We start from the raw sequence: 24,069 nt of genomic DNA on the forward strand, positions 1-24,069 counted from the left end.
AACAAAACAAAGAAGAGTATTGTAAATTAATCTATTAAACTCTTCAGCATCATAATAATGCTTATCACTAGAATATCATTAAATTAAAAACATTTTTCAGTGCTTGCATTTCCCAATCCCCTTGTCAGTGCATCAAGCGGGTTAGAAATGGCTGTAAGACAAGAAAAAGTGTACAGATGTATACAGACATAAAATTCCTGTATGGATGCAGGGATAGTCTAGTGTGAGGCCTCCCTGCCCATGGCAGAGGGGTTGGAACTAGATGGTCTTAAGGTACTTTCCAACCCAAACTATTCTATGATTCTATGTATAGGAAGCTGTAAAAAAAATTGAGACCTCATCTGCCTTATCTCTGCTATGCTACTTGGTGCTATGCCTCTTCTTTAGTATCCCTGTCCATTCTTAATGGAGACCCTGTAGCTAATTATAACTTTGTGTGGAAGCTTTTTTCCTTTTCTGCTCATGCTTTTTATCCCAAGCAGTAAAATATGGAGTTGGTGACAGAACCTTTGAAACTATTTTCCTACCTCTTCCTCTTCTTCCTATGCATGACATCCAGGCATACAAACAGTGACTTTTTAAACAATTTTCTAGAGCTCAATGGAACTAGAAGTAGAGAATGTTTTTCAAACAATAAAAACGGTGTTAATAGTATCTAAAAAGCAGCAGCAGTAGGGACTTGCACAGCATTCTGCCTGCATGCCACCCCTCCGTGCTTTCCAAAAAAGAAGTTACGTACATGGAGGGGCTCCTAGGATGCTTTTTCACATTAACTCTCCACAGTTCTGCTTCTTGGTATCATGTCTCTCTGGAGGAACCTGCCTCTCAAGCAGAGTTGCCAGGAAGTTAGTGCTTGTCAGGCTCAGTCAGCATGTTTTAGAATGAAAACTCAGAAGAAAACATAACAAAAAGAGGGGGAGGAGGGGAAACCCTCTGTGATCACAAAACAAAAGTGAGATATGCTTAAGCAAGACCACTGCATTTCTGAAAGAGAGGTCTTCAGAAATCAGAAAGGGAATAACAGAGACATAAAGCAAAGTGGTAATGGCAAACATACAGTGTATTCTTCTTAGTAGTTCTCTACTTGCTGCTAGTGCCTTCCTTACGTGGTACGACTAAATAGAATAACCATGTTTTCCTAAGTGGCAAATTTGGTGGCATTGGCAGCAGGTAGTAATTTTCATTCTTTCTAGGTAAATGATCCACAGCATTGGCTTTATGCTGATAGACCAAGTTATTACACCAGGCACTCATAATTTCAGGAGGTAGCTACTAAAGCCAGGCCCAGTTACAGAATTCCTCAGTATTCAGGTATGCTGGCTCCTGACATTTTGTTTCTGCTCTGCATCTTACTCTGTTACTTAGAAATGCCTATGCATTCACTACTGCAGATTTTTGACAAAACTGCCCATGTAGTGTCACTTGGAACAAAAAGCTTTAATGAGAAGGAGTGGCATTTTGGTAGAAGAAAATGGAAGAGTCCCAAGCAAGAAAAAAGTGTCACAAAGTCAAGGTTTTTTAGTGACACTGAGATAGCTGTTGAGCTGATGTTGCAAATCAGTCACACAGTCATAAGAAGAGCAGTAAAGGGTCTTAAGGAGAACATGGAATCTGGAGCTGCATAATGAAACAGAAAAATTAGATGTTCCTGGTTGCAGGGTTTGGTTTTGTTGTTTTGGGTTTTGTTTGGTTTTTTTTGATCCTCCTCACTTTTGGTTGGGCTTGTTAGTGAGGGGAGTTGGAAAACACTTAGGAGAGGGTCTTTCTGCTGAGGAAGGGGAACAAGCCATGAGGAGAAATACGTAACATTCTTTACTGAAGGCTTCCAAGTATCACAGTACTGCAAAGATGAAGGACTAGTATGAGCTCTAAGTTAAATAAAGATAACAAACCACCCAGTTGTACCAGTATAAGTTTAATTTCTAGTTTCCTTCATAATGCAAAATTTCTCTAAAATAAGGCCATCTTTTATTCCAGGGATATATTTTTTAGACTCTGAACTGTTTGCTTCTCTAAATCAAGGAATGTGTTTATTCCAGGAGCTTGTGCAAAAAGTGTTGTAGCGACGTACCTATTCCATGCATTAGGAGTCAGCTTGAAATGGAGCAGAGGTCTCTTATTCTATTGCGTATTTCTAGAAGGGAGACAGGTAATTCAGGTATTGAATGTTCCCTTTTGCAGCTTCATCTTAAGTGTTTGGGCATTTTGTGGCATGTGTTAATAATCAAAAGTAAAGTGCATAGACTGCATTGCAGGGCTGTATACTTGACAGCAATGGAGCCATCTTTTACCAAATGTAGAACTTCAACATAGAAAGTAAATTTCTGAGGTGATTGAATCAAATTCTAATGTGATTGGTCTAGCGGCTTCCAGAAACTGCTTGCTTTGTCTGCAGCAGTGTGGTTTGCTTTCACATTACATGCTAGATTTGAAATTAGTTCCTCTTGACACATTCAGGCAGAATGCGATTCAAACTAAGCATCAAAGAAATATATTTTGCAGTAAGTATTCCTGTTCCCATAGCTGAATCATTATCATTTAACAAGGGAGCTCTACAAATTTTTTAATCTGAATCATTTTATTCTGTAATCCCTGGTAGCTGTGGATAGCTGGAGAGTAGCAACATGTAAGCAGCAGAATGGAGAATAAATCTGTTTTATTTTCAAATTCAAAGAGACGGTTTCTTGTAGGTTAGTATTAACTCTAGAGTTATATGAAGTCTTTGGCAAATAACTGACTGAAGATTCTCAGAACTACACATATGTTGTGAAGAATGCAGTTTAAATTGTTTAGTGTAAAATGAACTGGTGCAAAAAAGGGTTTCAGAGAAATTATGTGGAAATCATAATTTCACACACTTCTTTCAAAGCAGCGTGACTACATCTTGTGATTTTATAATGGATAGCTTCCTTAAAGTCCCAGATCCTGGAGTCATGTGAGTATGTGAGAATCTCTTTTAAACAAAAAGATTCAGGCTGTCATGGCTGGAACTTACAGATTGGTATAAATGTATCTCAAAGGTTTAGAAAAATAGGTAACAAAATAAACCTGTGAGATACTGTTTTAATCAAGTGGGATTAATTTTCAGTCTCAAGTCACAGTAAGACTTCGTGTTGGCAATTCTGCTACAGCATAAATATTTCTCAGCAAAATTAGACTTTTCACTGTAATATATCTGTAAAAGTACTTCAGTTGTATCCGGAGAGAACAGTCAAGAGCATCCCAGGAACAGCAGACACAGGCAAACTGACAGAACAAACCATTTTGGTTTTTCGTGTAATTCAACAGGGTTTAGTATATGAAACCAATTTAAAATTTTGATCTTGATCATATGCCTTTATCCACTGATACTGACAGATTGAATTAAAATGTGTACGTTTAGTGCTAATGAATGAGTTTAGTTTTTGTTTGCTTCATTTCAGTTCCTACATTTTTCCTTGCTGCTTTTAAAGGAAAGATAAGCTAATGCCATGACTAGTATCTGGGGGAGGGGGAGAAATATTAGGAAAAAAGTCTTTGATAAAAACATTGCTCAGTATCTTGGCATGTGGAGTGCATGGAGGGGAAGACCTTGTCTCTAATGGGAGCGCTGGAGAGGAGGCTTTTCAATTTCCAATCGTGATGTTACTGAAAGGACATAACTTTGAGTATTTCATGAGTTATTGGTGTTTCTTAAACTTTTTTGAGTCAATGTGCCAGCACCTGCTTGTAGATTTAAAATAAGTGGTCATTTCGGACAGCTATGTGTGTATGGAGATGTAGCACATGGGTTCGTCCAGGGTTTCAGCTTACATGCCAGGCAGTGACATGTCACGTCATGAATCAGCCACATCGTGTTACGTGATTTCAAGCTAACAGAACACAACAGGAGTTACATAGTGACAAACACAACCCAACATGACATATCCATGGGAAAACTGGCACAAAAAGCTTCTTAAATTTGAGTTTCAGGGGTACATTTATTCGTCTCCAGAATGCTTCAGAGAAAACTACAAAGCAGTGCACTGGAAACGGGGGCAATGTAGTGCAGAATTACTAAAGCAACTTTAATTCAGTGAATAATTAGGAAAAAATATATGTATACAACAATCTGGGGAGTGTTTTTGTTGTGTTGGGTTCTTGTGAATTTCTTTCCAAAGGTAGCTGTCTCAGGGCTTTAGTCATTCCAGATCAATGGTTATTTTTATCTTGAGCCATGCTAAGAGCTGTATGGGCTTCAGGTTACAGCTGTAAATTAACATATTCTGAATTTAGCAATTGGTTGCCTCAATAAATTTTGAGCCCTTCTAGTCTAAACTCTGTTGGGTTTTCTGCTTTGCTTGCAGATCAGAATGACTCCTTTTGTGCCCATTTCCAATACTCTTAGTCTTCTCTGAAGTTATTTTATTTCCATTTCTGGATACTCCTATCCTAGTTTCTGATGCCCACTTAAAATAGAGTTTGCAATTAAAACTCTAGGATGTATTCATTCATCTCTGTTTGCTTATTATTCATCATATTTGTGTGAATAGCCTGTGCTTTCAACATTTGCTGTAAAAGGCACAGACCTAATTCGGGGTCAGGGAAATTCAGCACATACATTTGGCTGAGAAATGCATGTCAAGTAACATTCATTAGACCGGAAGTAAAAATGGTGTCACATGACTGTTTGCCCACAATATTTCCTATCTGGATTTACAGTTTGTAATTCCAAAGCCTTAGAAATACCGATTTCTTTACACTAGAAGAGTCCTTCCAGTAATCTGCAGCTTATAGGCAGAATGATGTGGTGGTGTAATAGATGGGAAAATCACTACTGTGCCAGACAACTAGAGTTTATTGAGGCCAGTGGGTGAGGAAAACAATGGCCCCATCATTTTGGCTAGCCTAATGATGAGCAAAAAGAACAGATATTCTGAGACCTGAAGAGCAGAACAAACTTAATAGATACTTTCTCTTCTGCGTTCATTTTAAAATGAGCAAGGTTCTCCAAGAGTGCCAGAAGTTTTATTTGTGAAGTCTCACTATATTTGGAAATGTAGACTACCTCTTTCCAAGGGATCCCCTGGTGTCCATTAAAGTGTGGGTAAGCACTGGAGTCTTCTCCTGACGGGAAAGGCTTAGAGCGTGACCCCCACACACACCCTATTGTCCCTTTACACAAATGATGTGGGACCTTTGAGGACTTCATCAGACTTAATGGAGGCTGGCCAGTGCCTCAAAATGTCCATAGAGATGAAGATTGCCAAACGTACATAGGTACATCCATATAGATCTTGTGCACACTCACATGCATGCACATACAGAGACTAATTTTGAGGCTGAAACAATCTCACATTTGAACAACTCTCATGGGTTTTACTGGCATGACATTTAAAATTTCAAATGATGCAGTATGTCTTGCTGCTGCTTTTCCTGCTCTGTTGCTCTTCACCCCCAAATGATTACAGTTCAGTGTTGGGTGGAAGGATTCCCATGATAGTATAATTTGGGACTCACTTTGTAAATTGCTCTGGGCTCAAACAGAGGAAAATAATGGTATATAAATACATGTTATTACTGGAGAAGCGATAAAATTATCTTATGCTTACCAAGTATCCCAGTGTCTTGTCTCGATCATAATTAACTGGTGACATACATGTTGAGTCAGTGCTCTAGGATTTGTGCCCAGAATAAGTCACAAAAAACATAGCAGGTTTAGTATGGGAGAAAAGGATGAAAGGAGTTTTTTTTTTTCCCTTCCCATTTTTCCTTCTGGATGAGATATAAAAACTGCCCAGAGCTGGCCTGTTCAGAAATAGCGGATCAGCCTCTTGGAATTTTTTTTAAGATGTCAACTTCCCTCTCGTATACTTCTCTGAAGACAAAGAATATCTTAACATCTGTATTGAAGTCATCATTAAAATAAAAGGAGATCTGTAGACATCAGCCATAAATCATCAAGAAATAGCTTGTGGGTAACCTCTGACACAATTGAACCTACTTGAAATGAGCTAGGGCTGGATTCATTGCCTTCAGTGAAGCTAGTAGGTGGACTAAAGGTCTCCTCTCTCTCTCCCTCTCTCTTTCCATCTCTTACAGTGTTAGTTTCTGGGAAGTGAATGTGTTCTGGCTGAGTGATGGAAATGCATTTGGATGTGTTCTTAAATAGACATTTGTTTTATGTCTGAAAAGAATAGGCCAATCTTAACACTGTGATGCTGGGACTATTTGAAAGGTATTTTTAAGGCAGTTGTCCTCTTTCAGCTTTACAAAAACTGTTTTAACCAATTGTTTAGGCTTGAGGAACACCATGGAATATCTATTGTGTGTGGATGCGTACATGTTCTACAGAATTAACAGAAAAATGGGAGATAAAAATCTGCCTAATTTTGCATAATAGATTTTTGGCATTCTTGTGATCTGACTTCAAATTCATGCTGAGTTTCTACAGTATAACACAAATACTAGTTGCAGTTGTTAATTTTAATTTCTAAGACGCTAGGTTTTAAAAGGAGCTGAAAGTGTTCAGCATCTCATGGGGACAAACTATGAGCCTTGCTAATGAATCCAGCAATTAGTGGTTCATTGTGCCTGCCAGCAATTTGGCCCCAATAGCGGTCCTGATGGTGATTTCATTTTTGCTGGTGTGAATCAGGAATAAGATCTGAAGTCTATTCACCAAGGGGGGCTGAATACTTCTTCAACACTGTTCTGATTGTAATCTTTATTCAGTACTGACAGCAACAAATAATAAAAAAAGGAACTACAATATATTTTGATTTTAATTATGATTATTATGGTTGATTAATATGTTCATTAGGATAATTATATAATATCAATAGTACTTATTAACTTAAAGGGTTGTAAACGGTGGTGTCCCCATGCAGTTAGATAAACATATATATGTTGTAAGCCCAGTGTACTTAGAAGAAACCCTTTTCATAGTTGAAAGGATGCATTTTCTCCAATTTTGTAAGTAGGGAATTGAGACAAAAGAGGTGGTCCTTTACTTTCTGCAACCATTTGCACTTGTGCAAAACACTAAAGTTTATATTTGATCATATTTCATGATAACTCTTCGAAGATGTCAGTGACCGTGCGCAGGAGGATGGAGAATAAGTGATTCATTCAAGTTCAGAGAGAAAGTTTGTTGAAAAGTCAGGAACTGAACAGAAGTCTCTTTCACATGACCCAAGGAATCTACAATGAAAAAAGGCATGACTGTGGCTTAGGAAAAGGAACAGCCCTTCCCAACAGGTGTGCTCGCAAGCACTTAACCCCCTGTATGTGATTACGGATCGGGTATAAATATGTAACAAATTCTTCTCCTGTGAGTGCAGTACTCAGTGATGGAGCATGTATTTGCTTTGAACATTCCCTATAGTACGTTAAACTCCCTCCAGTTTATGGAACTGCTGATTAGATTTCATCTTACTGCTAAAAGGAGGTGAAATGAAAAAATATCCAGCAAGACAGAGTTGTGAAGTCATTTTGATTTTAGTGATCTGGGGTGTTGTTAACAGCATGCAAGCATTAAAGACAGATGAGTTTTGTGTTTCCCCTTGAAAAGCTATTAATTGGAAAAACAAATTGTCAAGCAGGTCATATCTACAGTTATAAAATATATTTTGACATTTTTCTTACAGTTGTGTGTATCTATGAATAAAACCAGTACACGTTATCTTTGCACTTTGTATTTGTAGCGCTGCATGAGTTTCTGCCTCTCTTAGTGAAAAATCTACCTAGACTACTACATAGATACCCAAAGTCAGAGAAATCACAGGTGTTTTTTGAAAAGGAGTTTCTTAGCCCACTGCCAGTTGTCCAAGCTGTTTGAAATCTCTTTTCTTTCAAGCTCTTTTGACTTGTTTCTTCTAAAGTTTTCAACAGCTGTTTTTTTTTGGTTTGGTTTTGTTTTGTTTTTTTTGTTCCCCCTGAATCTTAGAATCCATGCAGCATCTTTGCTTCTCCTGCCTGACCACAGCAGGAGGAGCGGTCCGTTGCTAATTTGTTTTGATATGGTATGCTTTGGTCTGTATTCTTTTTGAAATTAATTCCTTTTGCAGGTGTGGGGTTAGAGGTGGTGGTGTGCTCCCAGCGAAGGTGTCATCCACCACAGAGAGGAGGTGGGAGGCTTTGATCAGTGTGGCTTCTGTTTTCTTGTTGTTCATTTAAAATGTACCAGTTTATAATGCTGTTTGGCTTTGCAGGTCCTTGTTTTATTTCCTTCCAAGTCCTTCCTCGTCCTTTCAGGTTTTGTTGTTTTCATTGATGTTCATTCTGCTTAACATTTACTGGGGATTATTTGTTGGAAGGTAGCAACTCCAAGTTCAATTTAGGCTGCAAACAATATCCAGTCTGATGGCTATTTCCATGTTTTAAACAGTCTTGTTATGGGTGGGAGAATGCGTTATTAAGAACATGCTGCCTCATGTTTAGACTTCAGGGTTTTATTTGAACAGAATTATGTAGCAAGGATTAAAAAAAAAATAAATAACCAAGACCCAAGCTACATGGCATCGTGCTTCAGAGCACAAGCCACTCCAGTTTCTACTGAGCACAAGTTCAGGAATACATGACACAGGTCAAACAACTATCTCCTTTTTCTTGCAAGTTCTTTCAAAGCAGATGGGCATTTTAGGAGGCTCAGTTCAAAACAACCCCAAAATATTGTCTAAGAGTGGCAATTGCTCTAGTTTTCCTTATGACTTAGCTGTTTACTCTCTGTGTGAGATTAGTCAAATCATTTAGCCACTTTGTGCTTTGTTCTTCCCATTTGTAAAATAAGGCAAAAGCTGTCAGAGTAATTATGAGCTTTAATTAATTAATATTCCTGTGGTACACTGGAGAAGTGATTTTTTTTCTCTTGCACTTTACTATTTGCCGTATATTTCAGTGGGGGCAGTTTAGAAGAAGCATTCTTTCTACGAAGAATCCTTTCCCCTCTTGTCCCCCACAATTTTGTGATCTTCTCTAATGTTTTTTACCTCATATAAAGTGATTTGAATGGTTAAAAGAATGAAAAATCAGTTGTTGTCTTCCCTGGAGATTTACACTATCTGCGTCACTCCCTGATGGCTGGGCCTAAGTCATTCTTCCTGCTTGCCAGCTGACTTGAACCTTCCTAAAGAAATGCTTCATTAATAGCCTTATACCAAATAAATAGGTACAGGAGTGAAGTGAGAAATAAAACTGGACAATAATTATTAAGAGTAAAAACTAACACAGGACTTAAGTTTTGCATGAAGTGTAGACTAGCAGAATTCCAAGTGGCTAGTTTCTCTTCACGGGTTCACATTTTATCTTTATTCAACATGGACCTTTCTCATTTCAAGCCAAACTTGGCAGGATTTGTTCAGAACAAGCTTCACTGAAGTTTTTTTGTAAATGAGGCTACTGAGTTAGATTTTCACTCACTCAGAGATGCAGAATGAGAAGGAGCTTTTTCATTATGAGGTGCAAGCAAATGCTAAAAGCTCTTTGTTCCTGCGGTTTTGTTTCATGCTGTACTGAAAATTCACATAATGGGTCCTAAGCAGTGTGGTGAGCAACTCTTACTTCTCGTTTCAGCCTAACAGAAGAGCAAATGCCCAAGCAGCAGAATAATGGCAATAGGATTTTGTCAGTTACTTTGGTATAGGTGAAGATGAATGTCTGAAATTTGGATCTGGCTTGGGTTAAGAATCAATAAGTTGTCAGGTTTCCCTAGAGGTTGGTGTGACTGAAAACTCATGATCAAGCAAAAATAGCCTAGAAATCTCATAGCAGCCACTTTCCTCAAAACACACTGTGCTATTTGTCTGTGGAGATTACCAGGAGATTTCACAAGGATGGTGGGCGTTTCGGCAGTCCAAAGCCAGCCAGAAGCTGCAAGTATGGTTTGGAGGATGCTTCTCTGAGGATTTGTGAAACTAAATGAATGAATTTGGGGTAAACACATACCAGTCTTCTCATTTTGCTAAGCTGCATGCCCGTGTGTATTCTGTTGGCCAACATCCTGCCTTGTGCTCCATGAAACCCCAAAGGGCTAGATCCCAGTGCAGCACTTGCCTTTCCTGAAGATTTTTAAGGAGTTGCTTTTAGGGCTCTGTGTGTGGAGGTCTGCCCAATTGCTACAAAAAATTAAGGCTTTTGCCCCAGGTCATCATTGGATGTAGACTTTGAAGAGGACACAGACAACCACTTCTAGGCTGTCCTGCAGCTGAAACAGCCCACACCCTTCCATGTCTGTGCTAGCTGGAGGACTAAAATGATTCTGACTTGTTTGACATTTGGTCCCTTTGCTATTTCAGTATTCTGTGGCTCATAGAACTGAGCAGTACTACATAATAAGCGCTGTGTACCAGATAAAAAGGTTATGGGGAGCAAGGTAAGACATCCAGCTCCTAGGGCCTTATGTGTTTATAGACAGGTCGTGCACGCTCCTCTTTTGTTCTTCCAATATGTGTTTGTGAATCCTGTGTACAATTTTAGGAAACAACAGTGCTAAATACAATGGAAAACCACCCAGCAGCTCTTATTTTACTGTGACAACATGTGGACTAGACAAAATCAAAGCTTGGGGTTTCCAGGGCAGCAAATTAGTCTTATAACTGCAGCCTTCTTTCCTGGCAGCTAGGCTTCCTGTAAAGAAAAATGAAAGGGGGAGATGTTAGGGATCTTTCTGAAAGGACACAGTCCCCAGAGAATGTCTGCACTGAGAGCCCCTAGTGTTGTAAAAATCGGGGAATAGTGTTGTTGGGGAAAAATCCTGTCTGTCCTTGGTACTAAAAAACTAGTCTTCCAAATGAACAGTAATGGCGACACTGCAAGAATACTCCCGCTGTGTAAATCAGCATTTGGGAGTAATTTATTCCTTTAGTACTCCCCTGAAAGAAGCAGACGAGAGAACAAAAAGAATATTTGTCACAAATATAAAGCAGCTCATTTCCCCCTTTTGTTTTGAATCCCATGAATTAAGAGTATTTGCCCAATATCCTTAAAGCCTGGAAGTACTAACTTTGGTTGGGTAACATGTGCTGAGTCCAGAAAGTATCTGTCTTCTGAGAGCAGCACATTCAGAAGATGATACTCAGCAAAGCAACACCATAAAATATCTTCTCTGAGTATAGATAGAAATCCAGATGGAGATGTTTCTGCATCTATCACAGAAGGAGACTTCTGTGCACTTTGCAGTATCTTGAAAGAAAGCACTTCTTAGTAATATTTACCCTCTGCCTTGTCTTTGGTGCCTTTTCCTTTCTAATTAGTCTAATGCCTTCTCATGCAACAAAAAAAGTTTTTACCTTTTGGTTCAAAAACTCATGGGTAAGAGTAGAACAAACTGATTTCCTTGAACCGGAAGAATAATTCTGTTGTGTTTATTATCATATCCTAACCAAGAAGCCTCTTTTTATGTCTTCATCTCTTTTTTCATGTAGTTAGAGAAATTTCCACCTTTGCAGGAAGGGATGCATTATTCTTAATCAAAACTTGAGAATGTGGCAGGAGGAGGTACAGCTGCAGATGAGCATTATCTAATTCACCCATCCTGTCATGTGAACATCCTTGCTTAATTTAATACAATTATTTCATCAGTGAGGATAATATCAGCAGCATGATTCATTTATACATGTTTCACAACTGCCTTTACCTCTCAGCTTCTTATCACTACTGATAATTTCACCATGAGTGGCTTCAGAGGAAGGGGAGGGGATGTGAAGGAAGCTACCGGTATCTTTGTCTGTGTGGACAACTGTAGTCTTGAGGGAGAGTGATGCCAAAGGATTTTCTTTGCATATATGCTACTGCACCTCGGTTTCTGATATATTTTGGTTAGGCATTTCTATATAAGCACGAGACTGAATGGATAAGCCACTGACTGGCTGCATTGTTCAGTGGGCAACAGTAGCATCATTGTCTTCTTCCCAGACATGCCAGTAAGTGCTCCATATTTTGCATTTCTGTTGAAACTCAGATCTCCATGGAACAGAACCAGGGTGGGGGAAGGAGGCTTTGTTTCTGTTGAGGTGACAGAGGCATTGTTTTAGAAAACCCCTTTCTGGCTTCTCATTTCTAACTCATTTGGCTGTAATTTGTACTGTCAAGGTCATTTAAATAGGCAGCAAGATGTGGCGGATGTGTTCCCAGAGGTCCTGAAAAGCCTCTTTAGTACAGCATGCTAGGCTGTGCTTATGCCAGGTCATTTAAGCACATTTCTGTTGCCAGTCAGATGATACACAGAGTAGTTCATGATTTTGTAATAAACTATGCAACCTAGACCTTCAGTGTGTGCCACAGTGGGATACAGCGCTTGGATTTAAATGATAGTACAATAATTCAGTAACTGTATTTTAATAGTATACTAATCTGAAAAATAATGTGAAAAGAAGTGAGATTATGAAATCCGAATTAATTGTCTGGGTTCTTCCCTACCATGCCCCATTTTTTTCTTTCTCTGAGACTGGTTCATTCATCTGGGCTGTCAGTCTTTTATTCAGCTTCTGATGTTGAAATAGTGCCATTTTTTATAAACAGTTTAGAAAGATTCTCAAAATCGGATTTTATTCTCTTCTTTTTCCATATACCTTCTCCTTAGAGGTAAACTAACCTTTTATCTTAGGAAGTAGAGACAGCGTGATTGAAAGATTAGAAAATACACCATTTCAGCCAACTATTTGCAATGTTGGCAGCTGTGAGTCAGAATTCCTGGGTCTGTTTGAAACTCTGCTGCTATGTTACTGCATGACTTTGGCCAAATCCTTTCCTTTTCTCTCTCTTTCATTTTTTCCTCCCATATTAATAAGCAGTTTATGTTTACCTAGCATTTTACCTTTTCAAAGGGCCATACAAGCCTTATAAAAGCCGTGTGATGCACACTCAACTTACCAGCATGTTTAAGTGTTCCTTCTCAGGCACTTATACTTGGAGATTTACAATGTCGGATACCTAAATATAAAAGCTGAAAGTTACACAAATCCAGATTAACTGAAGCTACAAAATGCAGCTCTTGAGGATTTTGTTTACTCCCCAAGTTCTGGTATAGATGAAGCATTCTTTTTTCTTCCCTTGTATGTCTAAAGATCATCTGGAAAATAAATAAAAAAAATAGAGCAATTCAGGGATTTAAAGTTCCTTGAGCTCCAAAGTTTTGGTTAGTGACAGTCTTCCAATCCTGGGAAGCGGACCACCAGCTCTCCCTAAAATAGTGCCTATTCTGACACTACTCTGATGCAGGTGATGGGGAAACTCTTTCCAATGCCTTGCTCTTGCTGTGGGTACTTCATTTTATTAGCCCTTTGTCATGTGTTTTTGCTTATGCTTTATTCTCTACATTTATTTTTTGTGTGTGTGTATTTTGTTTTGCTAGACAAATGTGCTACTTTAAAGGAAACATTTCATAGCCTTTAATCAAGATCATATTTTACTTTCATCACATCTGTGTTTATGTTATTACAAGCCTTTTGGGTCTTTACATCCTCTGGTCTAAGCATTAATCGTTTTGGCTGATATATAAATAAATGTTTGACTTTGTTTAGCTCTTTAAAAAATACTGACTTGAAAAAATCACCCTTATCAATGGCATCTTAGAATAACTGCATGTCAAAAAAAGGCAGAGACCAGTCAATACTGACCTCTCTCTAATAAAAACTAAATGCAGGGAGCAGTTCTAAATTCTGTGATGCCATTGTATAAAATCGAATATCCTGGCTGTTGAAAGACAACCATCTACCTGGAGTCAACATGCTACATCTATTTTTTCTTTTTATTACTTTTATTTACACTGGCTGTCACGCTGCACTTATATACAGCCTTGATACAATTGAGAGTGAAGCCTGCTAATCTATAATGTGGCAGAATGTCAGCTGGGAGATTGTACAGTTAAAGATAAAGTGAGGTCAACATTTAACTCTTCTCATGTTTATGCAGCCACAAATCAATAATGAAGACAGTACAGCTCTTAATTTAAACTGGAAGACCAGAGAATTTTGAATTTATGTCTGCAGATAGGAAAAAGAGTAAAACGGCTCAGTGACTATAGAAGTGGAGATCCTAACAGTCATCTTCACACTTATCACAATTGTATCTTATTGCCTGTCTCCCAGATATTTTTTAGACTCCCATGGAATAAATCAGTGTAGTTCCACTGTGGTAAAGGAAATTACTGAAATTATTATTAACTCATGATCCAATGTAGGATTTCTAAACTCTCTGACTGAATTTTTAATGTATTTCACTTCCAGCAAGGATTTGAGAATGCTCTTTGAAATACCAGAAGTAAAAATGTTGCAAAGACCAAACAGTGAAGTAATATCATTTTGTAAATACATATAATAGCTGAAAATTGTTTACTTATCCTCCTTTATGAGAAACAAGCTTCTGTGACCTCCGATTAATTTACCATTAGCCTGAACACACAATGAAAGTGAATAAAGGGGCGATTTGGAATGACATTTATCAGCTCTGGAACTGTCGACTTCTATTATTTCCACAAGGCCTTATACTCCTTGGCTCCAGAGAAGGCTGTGCTGGCTTGAATGAAGAAGAGCATTCTTACTATCAAGAATAGTTATAGCACAGACAGCTCCATTGCTGGATGCCTGCAATGGGAAAAAATCACCTCCCTCATTTTTAACTTCCGTTAAATGAGACCAAAACCACTGTTCTATAGTGGACTTGCACATGACCTTGCTTACACCAGACTTAAAAAAAAAAGGGAACTGAAGAACTGAGGAAAGGGAGAATGAGCAAGAGAAGGGAAGGAAATAAACTTTATAGGGGCAGGATAGCCAAAAGGTTGAGTCAAGAGGACAAGAATGAAAAAACCCTTTCAGCACGAGGATGCAGGTTGGCATCAAGGCTGATTTTGCAGGGGGTGAGAGCCATTACCATCAGGGGCTGGTTGCTGCTCTGTATTCGCTGAAGTGCTGCTCTTGGTCAGTTTCCAGTGGCCAGAGAGCACACTGCAGCTTTCAGTACCATATCTGAAACGAATCATTCCCTTTTGTTGAAACTTACAACAGAGGTCAAGAATTGAATATACATGGAAACTAGCCCCTCTTGGATTGAGCTAAAAGAAGTCTGTGGGCAGGTTTGCTTTGTTTCTGATGCTGTTTTCCAAACAGATGACTTTGCTCTTCAGGGATCCTTGTCTGGCACAGGGTCACTGTGGTTGGTTGGTTGGCTAGTTTGTACTTACATTTTTATGCCACTATCTCAATATTGATTTTACAACACTATCATTGCACTGTTGTGGGATTTAATTTTCTTTTTTTTTTAATTTAAATTGGTGGAACAACACAGCAATTCCCCTTCCATAGTAGGTTATTTTATTCTAATACAAATGAATTTATACATTATTTCTATAAAGTAACAAATACCTTCATAAAATGCCAAATGCTGGTTGAACTGTATGCCATTTTAAACCCCGAGTCCTAAATCTCCTAGAAGATAACAGAACTGCCTTCTAGGTGCCTAAGTTGCTGCTGAGAATACAGAATTTAGGCTCCTGAGACAATTTTAAGATTGATTTTTTTGCCCTGTTATTTTATACACAAGTTACATCTAGGACAGTTTAAATAACTCTTTAAGGATGACAGCTTTGTCCGTGGCGTCTCTGTTGTATTTGTCTGCTAAGCTTTAATTTATTTTTAACTGTGACTAATACAAAAATGTAGAAATAATCAAATATAACAAAAGTGCTTTGCTCAGAGCTTGCTTCTTCCAGGTAGTGGAAAAGTTATATTACAGTGCTTTGCAGAATTGTCCTGTGTTTGGAGACATACAACTACATCATACTTCCACAAGTGACAGGCAACTATAAAATTCCTTCTTTACTGCAGCACACCATCCTCTGTGGAAAAGAATCAGTATTATATGATAGTAGTTACAGATACCTTAGTGGTAACAGTAAAACACTCAAACATTATGAGTCTAATTCCAGTCAGCTTTGCATTGCTGTAAGTCAAGAATAATTCTGTAAAACTGAATGTACTTACAACTCAGGGAGATCAGAATCAGCTTCTTTGGTGCCTAGAGCTGAAACCCAGTTGCATGATACAACACTTCCTGTAGCTAAAGGATGGCTTTCCTAAGTCACAGTGTCAGAGCAGAGCTAACATGCAATGGTTGGATCTAATACCATATCCATTTAAAAGTCAGTTAAGATCACTTCTAAAACATTCTTCTTGTTGAAAAGCTTTTTCTTCTTTCCCTATTTTTTTGTTTTGGTTTGATTTTTATTTCTCTTTTTTGTTTTATTTTGTTCAAACTCAGATACTTCAATTAGAATTTTCTGTCTTTTACAGCCCTGTCTGTTACCCTGTGTAATCAAGCCAGGCTTAGGAATAACTCCAGTTACCCTGAAAAAAATGTCACACGTTTTTCTATTTTTGCATAATAATAATTACCTAAATATTGAAGTCCAGCTCCACAGAATATGAAGAAATCTAGGGACTTGCACAAAATCATCCAGATGTTATTTCAAATTTTTTGGAATGAAAGGGCAGGTTCTCCCTGCTTTCTTGTTGTGGTGGAAGAGAAGCATTTATTTCCTGCAATATTTTTTGTGCTTGGAATTCTAAGCATGGGAAGTTCAGAGGAAAGCACCCATTCACTCAAACACATTTGCCTACTTTAAGTGAAAATGATTTTCAGGTCTTATTTAATTTATCCATACGAAGTTTAAAATAAAATAACAAAAATACAACCTTAAAATTGCTCTTTATTTTCATCATAGAAGCATATATCTTGTAGATGTGAATAATTTCTGCAGAGACAATTCTTACATATGAACTGCAAATGGAGGATGTTCTCTGATCATGTCATGCTAACTTCCCAGTTTATCAGTCACTTCAGTTCCAAACTGGAATGACAAGATGATATCACATTTGATCTTAATATATATCACACAACCTTTCAGGTTTAGAAGTTCATATGAGCTGAAAACAACTGCCTTTGCTTGGATGGTGTTGTGCCAACAGCAGTTTTTTCGTAACATTTTCTTCTCTTTTGCTCATTGTAGGATGAAGTGGCCCAGCCTCTGAACCTTTCAGCCAAACCCAAGACATCTGATGGCAAGTCTCCCACATCACCCACCTCTCCTCATATGCCAACTCTGAGAATAAATAGTGGGGCCAGTTCACTAAAGTCCTCCGTGCCAGCAACATTAGCTAGTCCTTCAGCCAGAGCTAACACAATAGGTAAGCTCAGTTTCACTTGTCCCTCTTCATAACAATTAATAGATGTTAATGCAAAGTAGGCATTTATCAGCCAGTGGGTGACACTGGTCTATGAGCTGTCACAGGCTGACCATACTGCTACATTTGTTGATGTCAGTAGAGAAACTCCCACAGATTTACCATTTCAGGAGTATCAACTTTTACAGACTCAGAAAACAAAGACCTGTTCTATTTCAGATACAGCTTTATCAATAAAAGTGAATAAATTCTGTTTGTTTCATGGCATACATTAAAGACAGTGACCTATCTAATGGCGGGCGTTAAAGACCTGTGATGTTGTACTATGCCATCTAAAAGCAATGGATAAATTAAAATAAAAATCCGTTTAAGTTAAAAGTCTACATATGCAAATGCATCTTTGCAAGATTACAGGTTTAATCCTGAGTCTGCTGAAAAGCTGCATGGAGCATTATTTCACTTTAATAAATAAATCAATCACCAGATTTGATGTATCTTGTAAAAACTCTTGATGGTCTGCTTTTAACATTGTTCAGAAAATAGTGTTAATTCTTCCTCCTGGCAAAATCACCCCTTTGCCTAAAGATCATCTAAATAATAACAGTCTTAAGTGATTTTGCAAGTCTGATGTGTTAAAGGGACTGCTCTTTGTGTGTATAATTAAAATGTATGCACACCTCATTCATCATCCTTGTAACAGAAAAATTTCATACCACGAAATGCAATAGAATATAACCTGAATTAAGATTTCAGAATGTAAATCAAGCTTTATTTAAGGAATTAAGTGAGGTAGGTAGTTGTACCTAGTTTGCTACTCTGTGTCTTGTTGCTCCTAAAGCATCTCCTGCTGGCCACTTTCAGGGATGACCCAAAAACCAAAAGAAGCCATACGTCAAACCTGTTCAGAAGCCATTTCTGTGAAATCTCAGTGCTACATAGTAAAATCTTTTTGTGTCTTCATGGGTTTCTCCCAAGCTCATTGTAGTCCATATTCTACCTACATAGACGCCAGGAAGAACCATAGTTATGTCCAAAGATTGGAACAGGTCTTGCTCCCACTGAATTACTGTCTTACTTTGCATACATGATTATTGCTAATGTTGATGAGAGTTATGTATATCAGACAGAGAATATGCTTCTGTGACTATTAGAAAATAACTTTATTTGGTATGGTATGTCACAATTATATAAATATTTTGTAAATATCACATTGTTAATTGTTAATACATGTATTATTATTAACCCTACACTCTTTAATATGCTTGGCCCTACTGCACTCCATGTACAATGCATCGAGTTTCAATTTTTTTCATATTAATTTTTTTATCCTTGATAGAGTGAACATTACATTTAGATGTGGAGCTAAACATCTGCCCTGCATCTCAGTGGCAGGACATCTCTTATTCTCTCCTCTCCAATTTTCTTTCCTTACACACCTGATATTTTTCGTAGGTTTGAGACCCCTGCAATTTACTTCTTTTAACAAGATGCAGATTTTGAAATGCTGTACCTGTAATGGGTGATAATGTAATTGGATAAAAGCTGTGAGGATGAATGGAGCTTTAAAGGTCACTCTTGTAAGAAGAATTAATGCGTTATGCCATTAATAAACCATGGAAAACTGTGGAGCAAAAGATAACATACTTAAGTTATTGTTAATGACACAGAGTTCACTGCTGCGTATCTCTCAGCTACAAATACAGAAAGTGACTTTTTGAGGTTGCTGAGCAATATCATGGTGCATACTGTATATAAGATAAGCAGTCTTTAACTGGCGCAAGGGCTGGGCAGACATAGCCTACTTCTAACAAAGGTTTAATCTTTAGTGGAGGACTAGAAGAATGTGGAAGACTGGTGAACACTCTGTGGAGTGTTTTCTGCTAACTGCTAGGTCAGATCCAACGAAGCTTGCAGCAAGTGAAACTCATTACCTGTTGAAACCATTTGGTGGTCTTAAGAAAGGGAGCATGAAGCTTCAAGTCACCCTCTAGTAGGAGCTATGCCACAAAAAAAAAAAAAAGGATAGTATTTTATTAAAGGTACTAAGGTCCTAAAAATGATAGAGAAACTGTATCGCTTCTTTATCTCAAGAGAATAATCCCTCTACAAAAAGTCACTGGGAAACATGCAGTCATTTGCCCGACAGTTGCTTTGACCATTGGAATGATTGGAGCTGTCAGTGCAAGGCACAGGTTGTCTGTGCTAGGTGTGCACAGGCCATCTTGCTGGGGTGCAGTTGAGCTGTCGCTTTTCACCACCTCTAGCTTCAAATTAAAACTGTTCTCAAAAGCAGTTCTTCAGGCTTCTTGGATCCCATGGCATGAGAAATGCTCATGTATTGTTCAGTTATTTTTGGAGGATGCAAACCTACAGCCTCCTGTGATTAACAGTAAAGCAGCATTCGGGCATACAGATCAGTGCTTGTTTAGAGCTATCCTTATAGTGTATAAATTATGCTACAGACTGAGCAGTCACAAATGTCGTGGCTTCATGCATGACTTTAAATCCAAGCATTTCTTTTTGGGAACAGGCATATGTCCGTGAACTAAAAACAGAAACAACTTCTCTCTGCCCTTTGCCATTATCTTCAACATCTCTATGCTAGTTTGGCAATCCTTGTAACTAAGTGCATTTTATGTAATGCAGTTCCCCTCTCTGTCAATAATTCACCACCTACCCTAAACAACAATAATTTACATTCAACTCGCTTCTATATTAATCATTTCCCTGCACACCAGCATCTTGGCAGCTACTGAAAAACATAAGGAGTGCTTGCTTTTATTCACTGTCATGTGCCAAACTGTCTCAAAGATAGCAGTATTCAGGAAAAGCCAAATAGTCTGGAGAAGGGCATGAATTCCAGTCCCTAGGCAAATTTATCTGTATTACAGTTGAAAGTACTATACCTAGCCTAATCAAGAGCAGAACCAGCAGTAATACTACTGTTTGTTTGTTTGTTTATTTGCTTCCTTTTTAATTTATTCTGACTACATGCAAGCTTGATCAGTAACAGATGCAAAGTGGGGAAGAAACCAAGCAAGTTGATAAAATGGAGGTAAAAAAATTAAGTCAATAATCAGCTGGTAGCACTGCTGGTGCAGAATATATCCTTCCTTATGCTGGGAAGGCTGGAATTGCTGGAATTCTATTGGCTGGGAATTACTGAACTGGGTCATTTGATAAAAGCAATGTGGATTAAGTTACTTCATAGAAAACTCTCAGGGTTTCTGGGTATGTTGCTAAAAGCTGTTAGTACAATTAACAACAGTCAAACCATACAGAAACTTTTCTTTCTAGTTTTTGTGCACCGAGGAAGATGAGAACACCAGCCCTATTCTGCCTGCAGTCTAAAAAAAACAACAATAAAAACCCAAACCAAACTAAAATCCTGACAGCAGCACAGCACTGAACTAATCTGACATCAGCTTCTTCCCCTGAAATGTTTTAAGCAGCAAGACAATATCCTACGTTTTTTGGCAATCAGCAGATCAGATAGAAGAGTCTAGCAATACAACAAGGATGTGTAATCTGACATGATTAGACAAGGCTCTTTAGGAACAGAACATTCATAATTGAGACAAAGAAAGAGTATTAATAACACTTTCCTAACACGGCAGTTAGCCATTTTATATTTCCTTTCTTTAATCTTAGTGTTTTTCAACAAATCATGGGATTTAATAGCGTGTTTTGGCAGATTAGAGGATTTATGGCCCAGATGTTTTTTGTTCTAAAAATGGATTAGGGTGTAAAGTTTGCTGGAATCCATGGAACATGTTGAGGCAAGCCGGTCATTTTGTGTGTGATTAGTGCCTGCCTTCTGTCTCACAGTCCCTCCATCTGTCACAATTCACCAATGGATCTGGTTAGATTTAGCCTCATGTCACAAACAGAAGTCCCTTTTCTGGGCAATTTCATATTACAGATTCATTTTATGCCATTTTTATGCCCTAGTTAAAAGACAGAAAGAAGTGCGTGTGTGTGCGCACGCGTGTGGGGATGCGGAGAGGGGGAGGGAGATTGATAGATATTAGCCTCTCCTTTAATGTTTGAAAAATAGACTGGGGCTTGGAGTCTCCCATCAGTATTCTATCCTACAAATCGCATGCAGACCATAATAAGTATAATCTACAGTACGCTAAAGGAAAAAAATGACAAAGTGTCACATTTAAAATTAAATAGTATTAGATGTGCGGGTGATGCTTGTAACATTTTAAAAGGAAATAATTCAGTGACTACTAAGGCTAAGCCCTAGGCTGTGAATTTGCAGCAAAACAGTGGACATTTGACCTACTATTAGCAGCATGAATAGGAGTGGGAATGTAGGTCCGTGTAGCTGTGGTTTCTTACACGTTTCTGAATGACAGGTGGTGGTGGGGAGCATTCAGTGGATGAGGTTTCTCTTCCCAGCCATTATGCATTTCATATCTATAGCAAACCACCGCCACCTGTGGTTTATTTTAATATATTCACAAGTTTTAAGAAGAGGAAGAATGAAATGGTCTATTTTTAAGAGTTTGGGATTTCTGGTATGATCAAAGCTTCCCCTAATTCATATCTGGTTACATCCTGCTGCCTACAAACCACAGGGCTAACCTCTACAGAGTCAGGGAAATACTGAAACTAATGGGATCACATATCAGGACGAGGATTTTGGCACTGAGGTTTTTCATGTTTTCTGTCCAGGTGGCTCTATCATAACAGTAACAGAATTCCAAAACATGGATGGGTTTATGAGCATTATCTTCTAGCTCTTTCTCATTAATAATGATGAACTATTGGTGCATTTCATCAATGAAAGCTAAAGTGTTTTCTTGTAACTTTCTTTTTTTAAGATATCCTTTCTTCTATCACGTCGTCAGGTTATTTAAATGACCATGATGCTGTTACCAAGGCAATCCAGGAGGCCCGACAGATGAAGGAGCAACTTCGGAGGGAACAACAGGTGCTGGACGGGAAGGTGGCTGTTGTAAATAGCCTGGGTCTCAATAACTGCAGAACAGAAAAGGTGAGTTTCTGAGACTTCCTTTGCAAAGGGTCTGAGATTGCATTAGGCTCTTCCTACAGATACATAGGTCCTTCCTCCTTTTTTTCCTCCTTTTTCTTGCTGTTTTCTTCTTCCACATTTTTAAACATAAGAGTTGTGTTTAAAAAAGGGGAAAGATAAAATGAAAAGCACAACCAAAAGATGACACGAAAGAGAGACATGGAGACCCTTGGGGTGAGAGTGGGATGGAGGCAGAGATAGTTAAAGCCCTCATGAGAACTTTGGAGGCCACTAATTCTCTGTTCCAGCCTGTCAGTGTGTATTACGAGAAGGCGATCTTGGAAATCTGTGGGTCTAAGTGGAAATCTTGCTTTATGGAAATGCTTACATGTGTTTGCGAGATGAGCTGGATTTGAAAATAATCAAGCTTCTTTAGGAACATAAGCTTTGCTGATACTCAGGCTCAGCTTCTGGGTATTTAGCCTTGTGAGGTTGTCATATGTGATATTTTGTGACCATTGCAATGTAGCACTGTCATGTCACATTAGATGACTTAACAAAATTGAAGAAATGGAGAATTGACAATACAAACTGCACCAAATATTTGGAGTGGAACTTAAGGCAGCGGAACGTATGGGCCTTACCACCACCTACTTTTGAACTAGCCTGTGAAGCTCTGTTACAACAAAATACTGGCAAAGTGAATATTCTCTAGTAAAATTGGTATGTACTGTAACAGTTGTGTGTCAAAGAGGTTGAGATTTGCTGCTTTTCTCTGGAAATACGTGATCTCTTTCCATGCACTGCCCTGGCTTACGGAGGATAAATAGACCTGCCAGTCCTTGCTGACGCATTTATAGTGAGCTGTTCTTATAATACTGCCACCTAAGATGTACATCCAAACTCTTGTGTGCGTCTCAACATCATATGCTTAGCAAGACTTTTTCCTCATTCTTCTCTTCCCCTGCAATATTTTGTGAGATGAAACAGCCTTCATCATGCAGTACAACAAAGGTGACCATAGTTGCATTTGATGTAAACTGAATTTTATTGAAACTGCTTCTGGTGGCTTTTCACTGTAAGGCCTTGTGTGAATCACTGAAAGAGGCAGATAAATAAGATGAATAAAAATGATCAGCTATTTAGCAGAAACTTGAAAGTCAGTCATCCTAGGAAGCTTGTGAGTCAAACAGTATTGTCCAGAATGAGCAGATTGCTAATTTGGATAGCTTTCCATTTTCCCCATTTTTAGATGGAGTTTGATCAATAAGCTGTGAGAAGCCAGCAGTCTGGGTAATGAATGTTAAATGTACGTGTGAGTCTCTCACTACTGTACTTTTTTCATCAGGCTATCCTGGGTGTAAGTGATGTAGAAATTACTCCAATTTCATGTACTTTCTTAAGAGGAAAGGGAAAGAAAAAAGAGGTCAGTGTAATAGGTATCTGGCAGGACGTACAATCTCTCTAAGAAGAGTAAGAGCACTGGTATGGGGAGAGGGAAATGAAGAGAGGGATGAAGCATGTTTATGGCATTTCACATAGAAGAGTACCAGAAGGGAAAAGGGAAGAGCAGAGTGTCAGATATAAGAAGTGATCACAAGCACAAAGGAATTTATATTCAAATATTTAAGCATTCTTGAAAGGATGCTTGGAGCAGAAATTTCTTTTCTCTGCTCCCCATGTAGAAATGACTTTAACACTCAGCCAGATGCTAATGCAAAGTGACTCAAGCTATTCCTCGCAAGCATAGCTAAATTGCCGTTATTTGTTAAGCGCATTGAATTCAGCTGTGGATACAGCAGTTGGTTGCATTCAGAAAGCATCTGTACCCTTTTTTTTTTTTCTTCTTTTTTCCTTTTTTTTTTTTTTTTTTAATCCTCCAAAGCAGAGACAACTCTACCTATCTCCCCCCTCTCCTCCCTTGTGCTGGCTGGGAATTGTCAAGTG

General features: G+C 38.4%; 1 protein-coding gene across 21 annotated transcripts in view; it reads left to right on the plus strand.

Annotated features, from left to right (window-relative positions):
- SOX5 (SRY-box transcription factor 5) overlaps window positions 1–24,069 on the plus strand; it is a 639,441-nt gene that overhangs the window by 588,862 nt on the left and 26,510 nt on the right. For 17 of the 21 annotated variants that reach the window (XM_061353703.1, XM_061353706.1, XM_061353704.1 and 14 more), the window contains 2 exons: window positions 16,964–17,141; window positions 21,971–22,143. In XM_061353703.1, coding sequence (XP_061209687.1) covers window positions 16,964–17,141; window positions 21,971–22,143 — 351 coding nt within the window. The remainder of the gene's footprint in view (window positions 1–16,963; window positions 17,142–21,970; window positions 22,144–24,069) is intronic. The other 4 variants (XM_061353716.1, XM_061353698.1, XM_061353699.1 and 1 more) reach the window with 1 other exon arrangement.

Source organism: Neopsephotus bourkii, unplaced genomic scaffold (genome assembly GCF_033783945.1).
Source record: "Neopsephotus bourkii isolate Nb327-2 ecotype Australia unplaced genomic scaffold, CSIRO-AGI_Nbou_v1 NB_690, whole genome shotgun sequence".
Lineage (NCBI taxonomy): Eukaryota > Metazoa > Chordata > Aves > Psittaciformes > Psittacidae > Neopsephotus > Neopsephotus bourkii.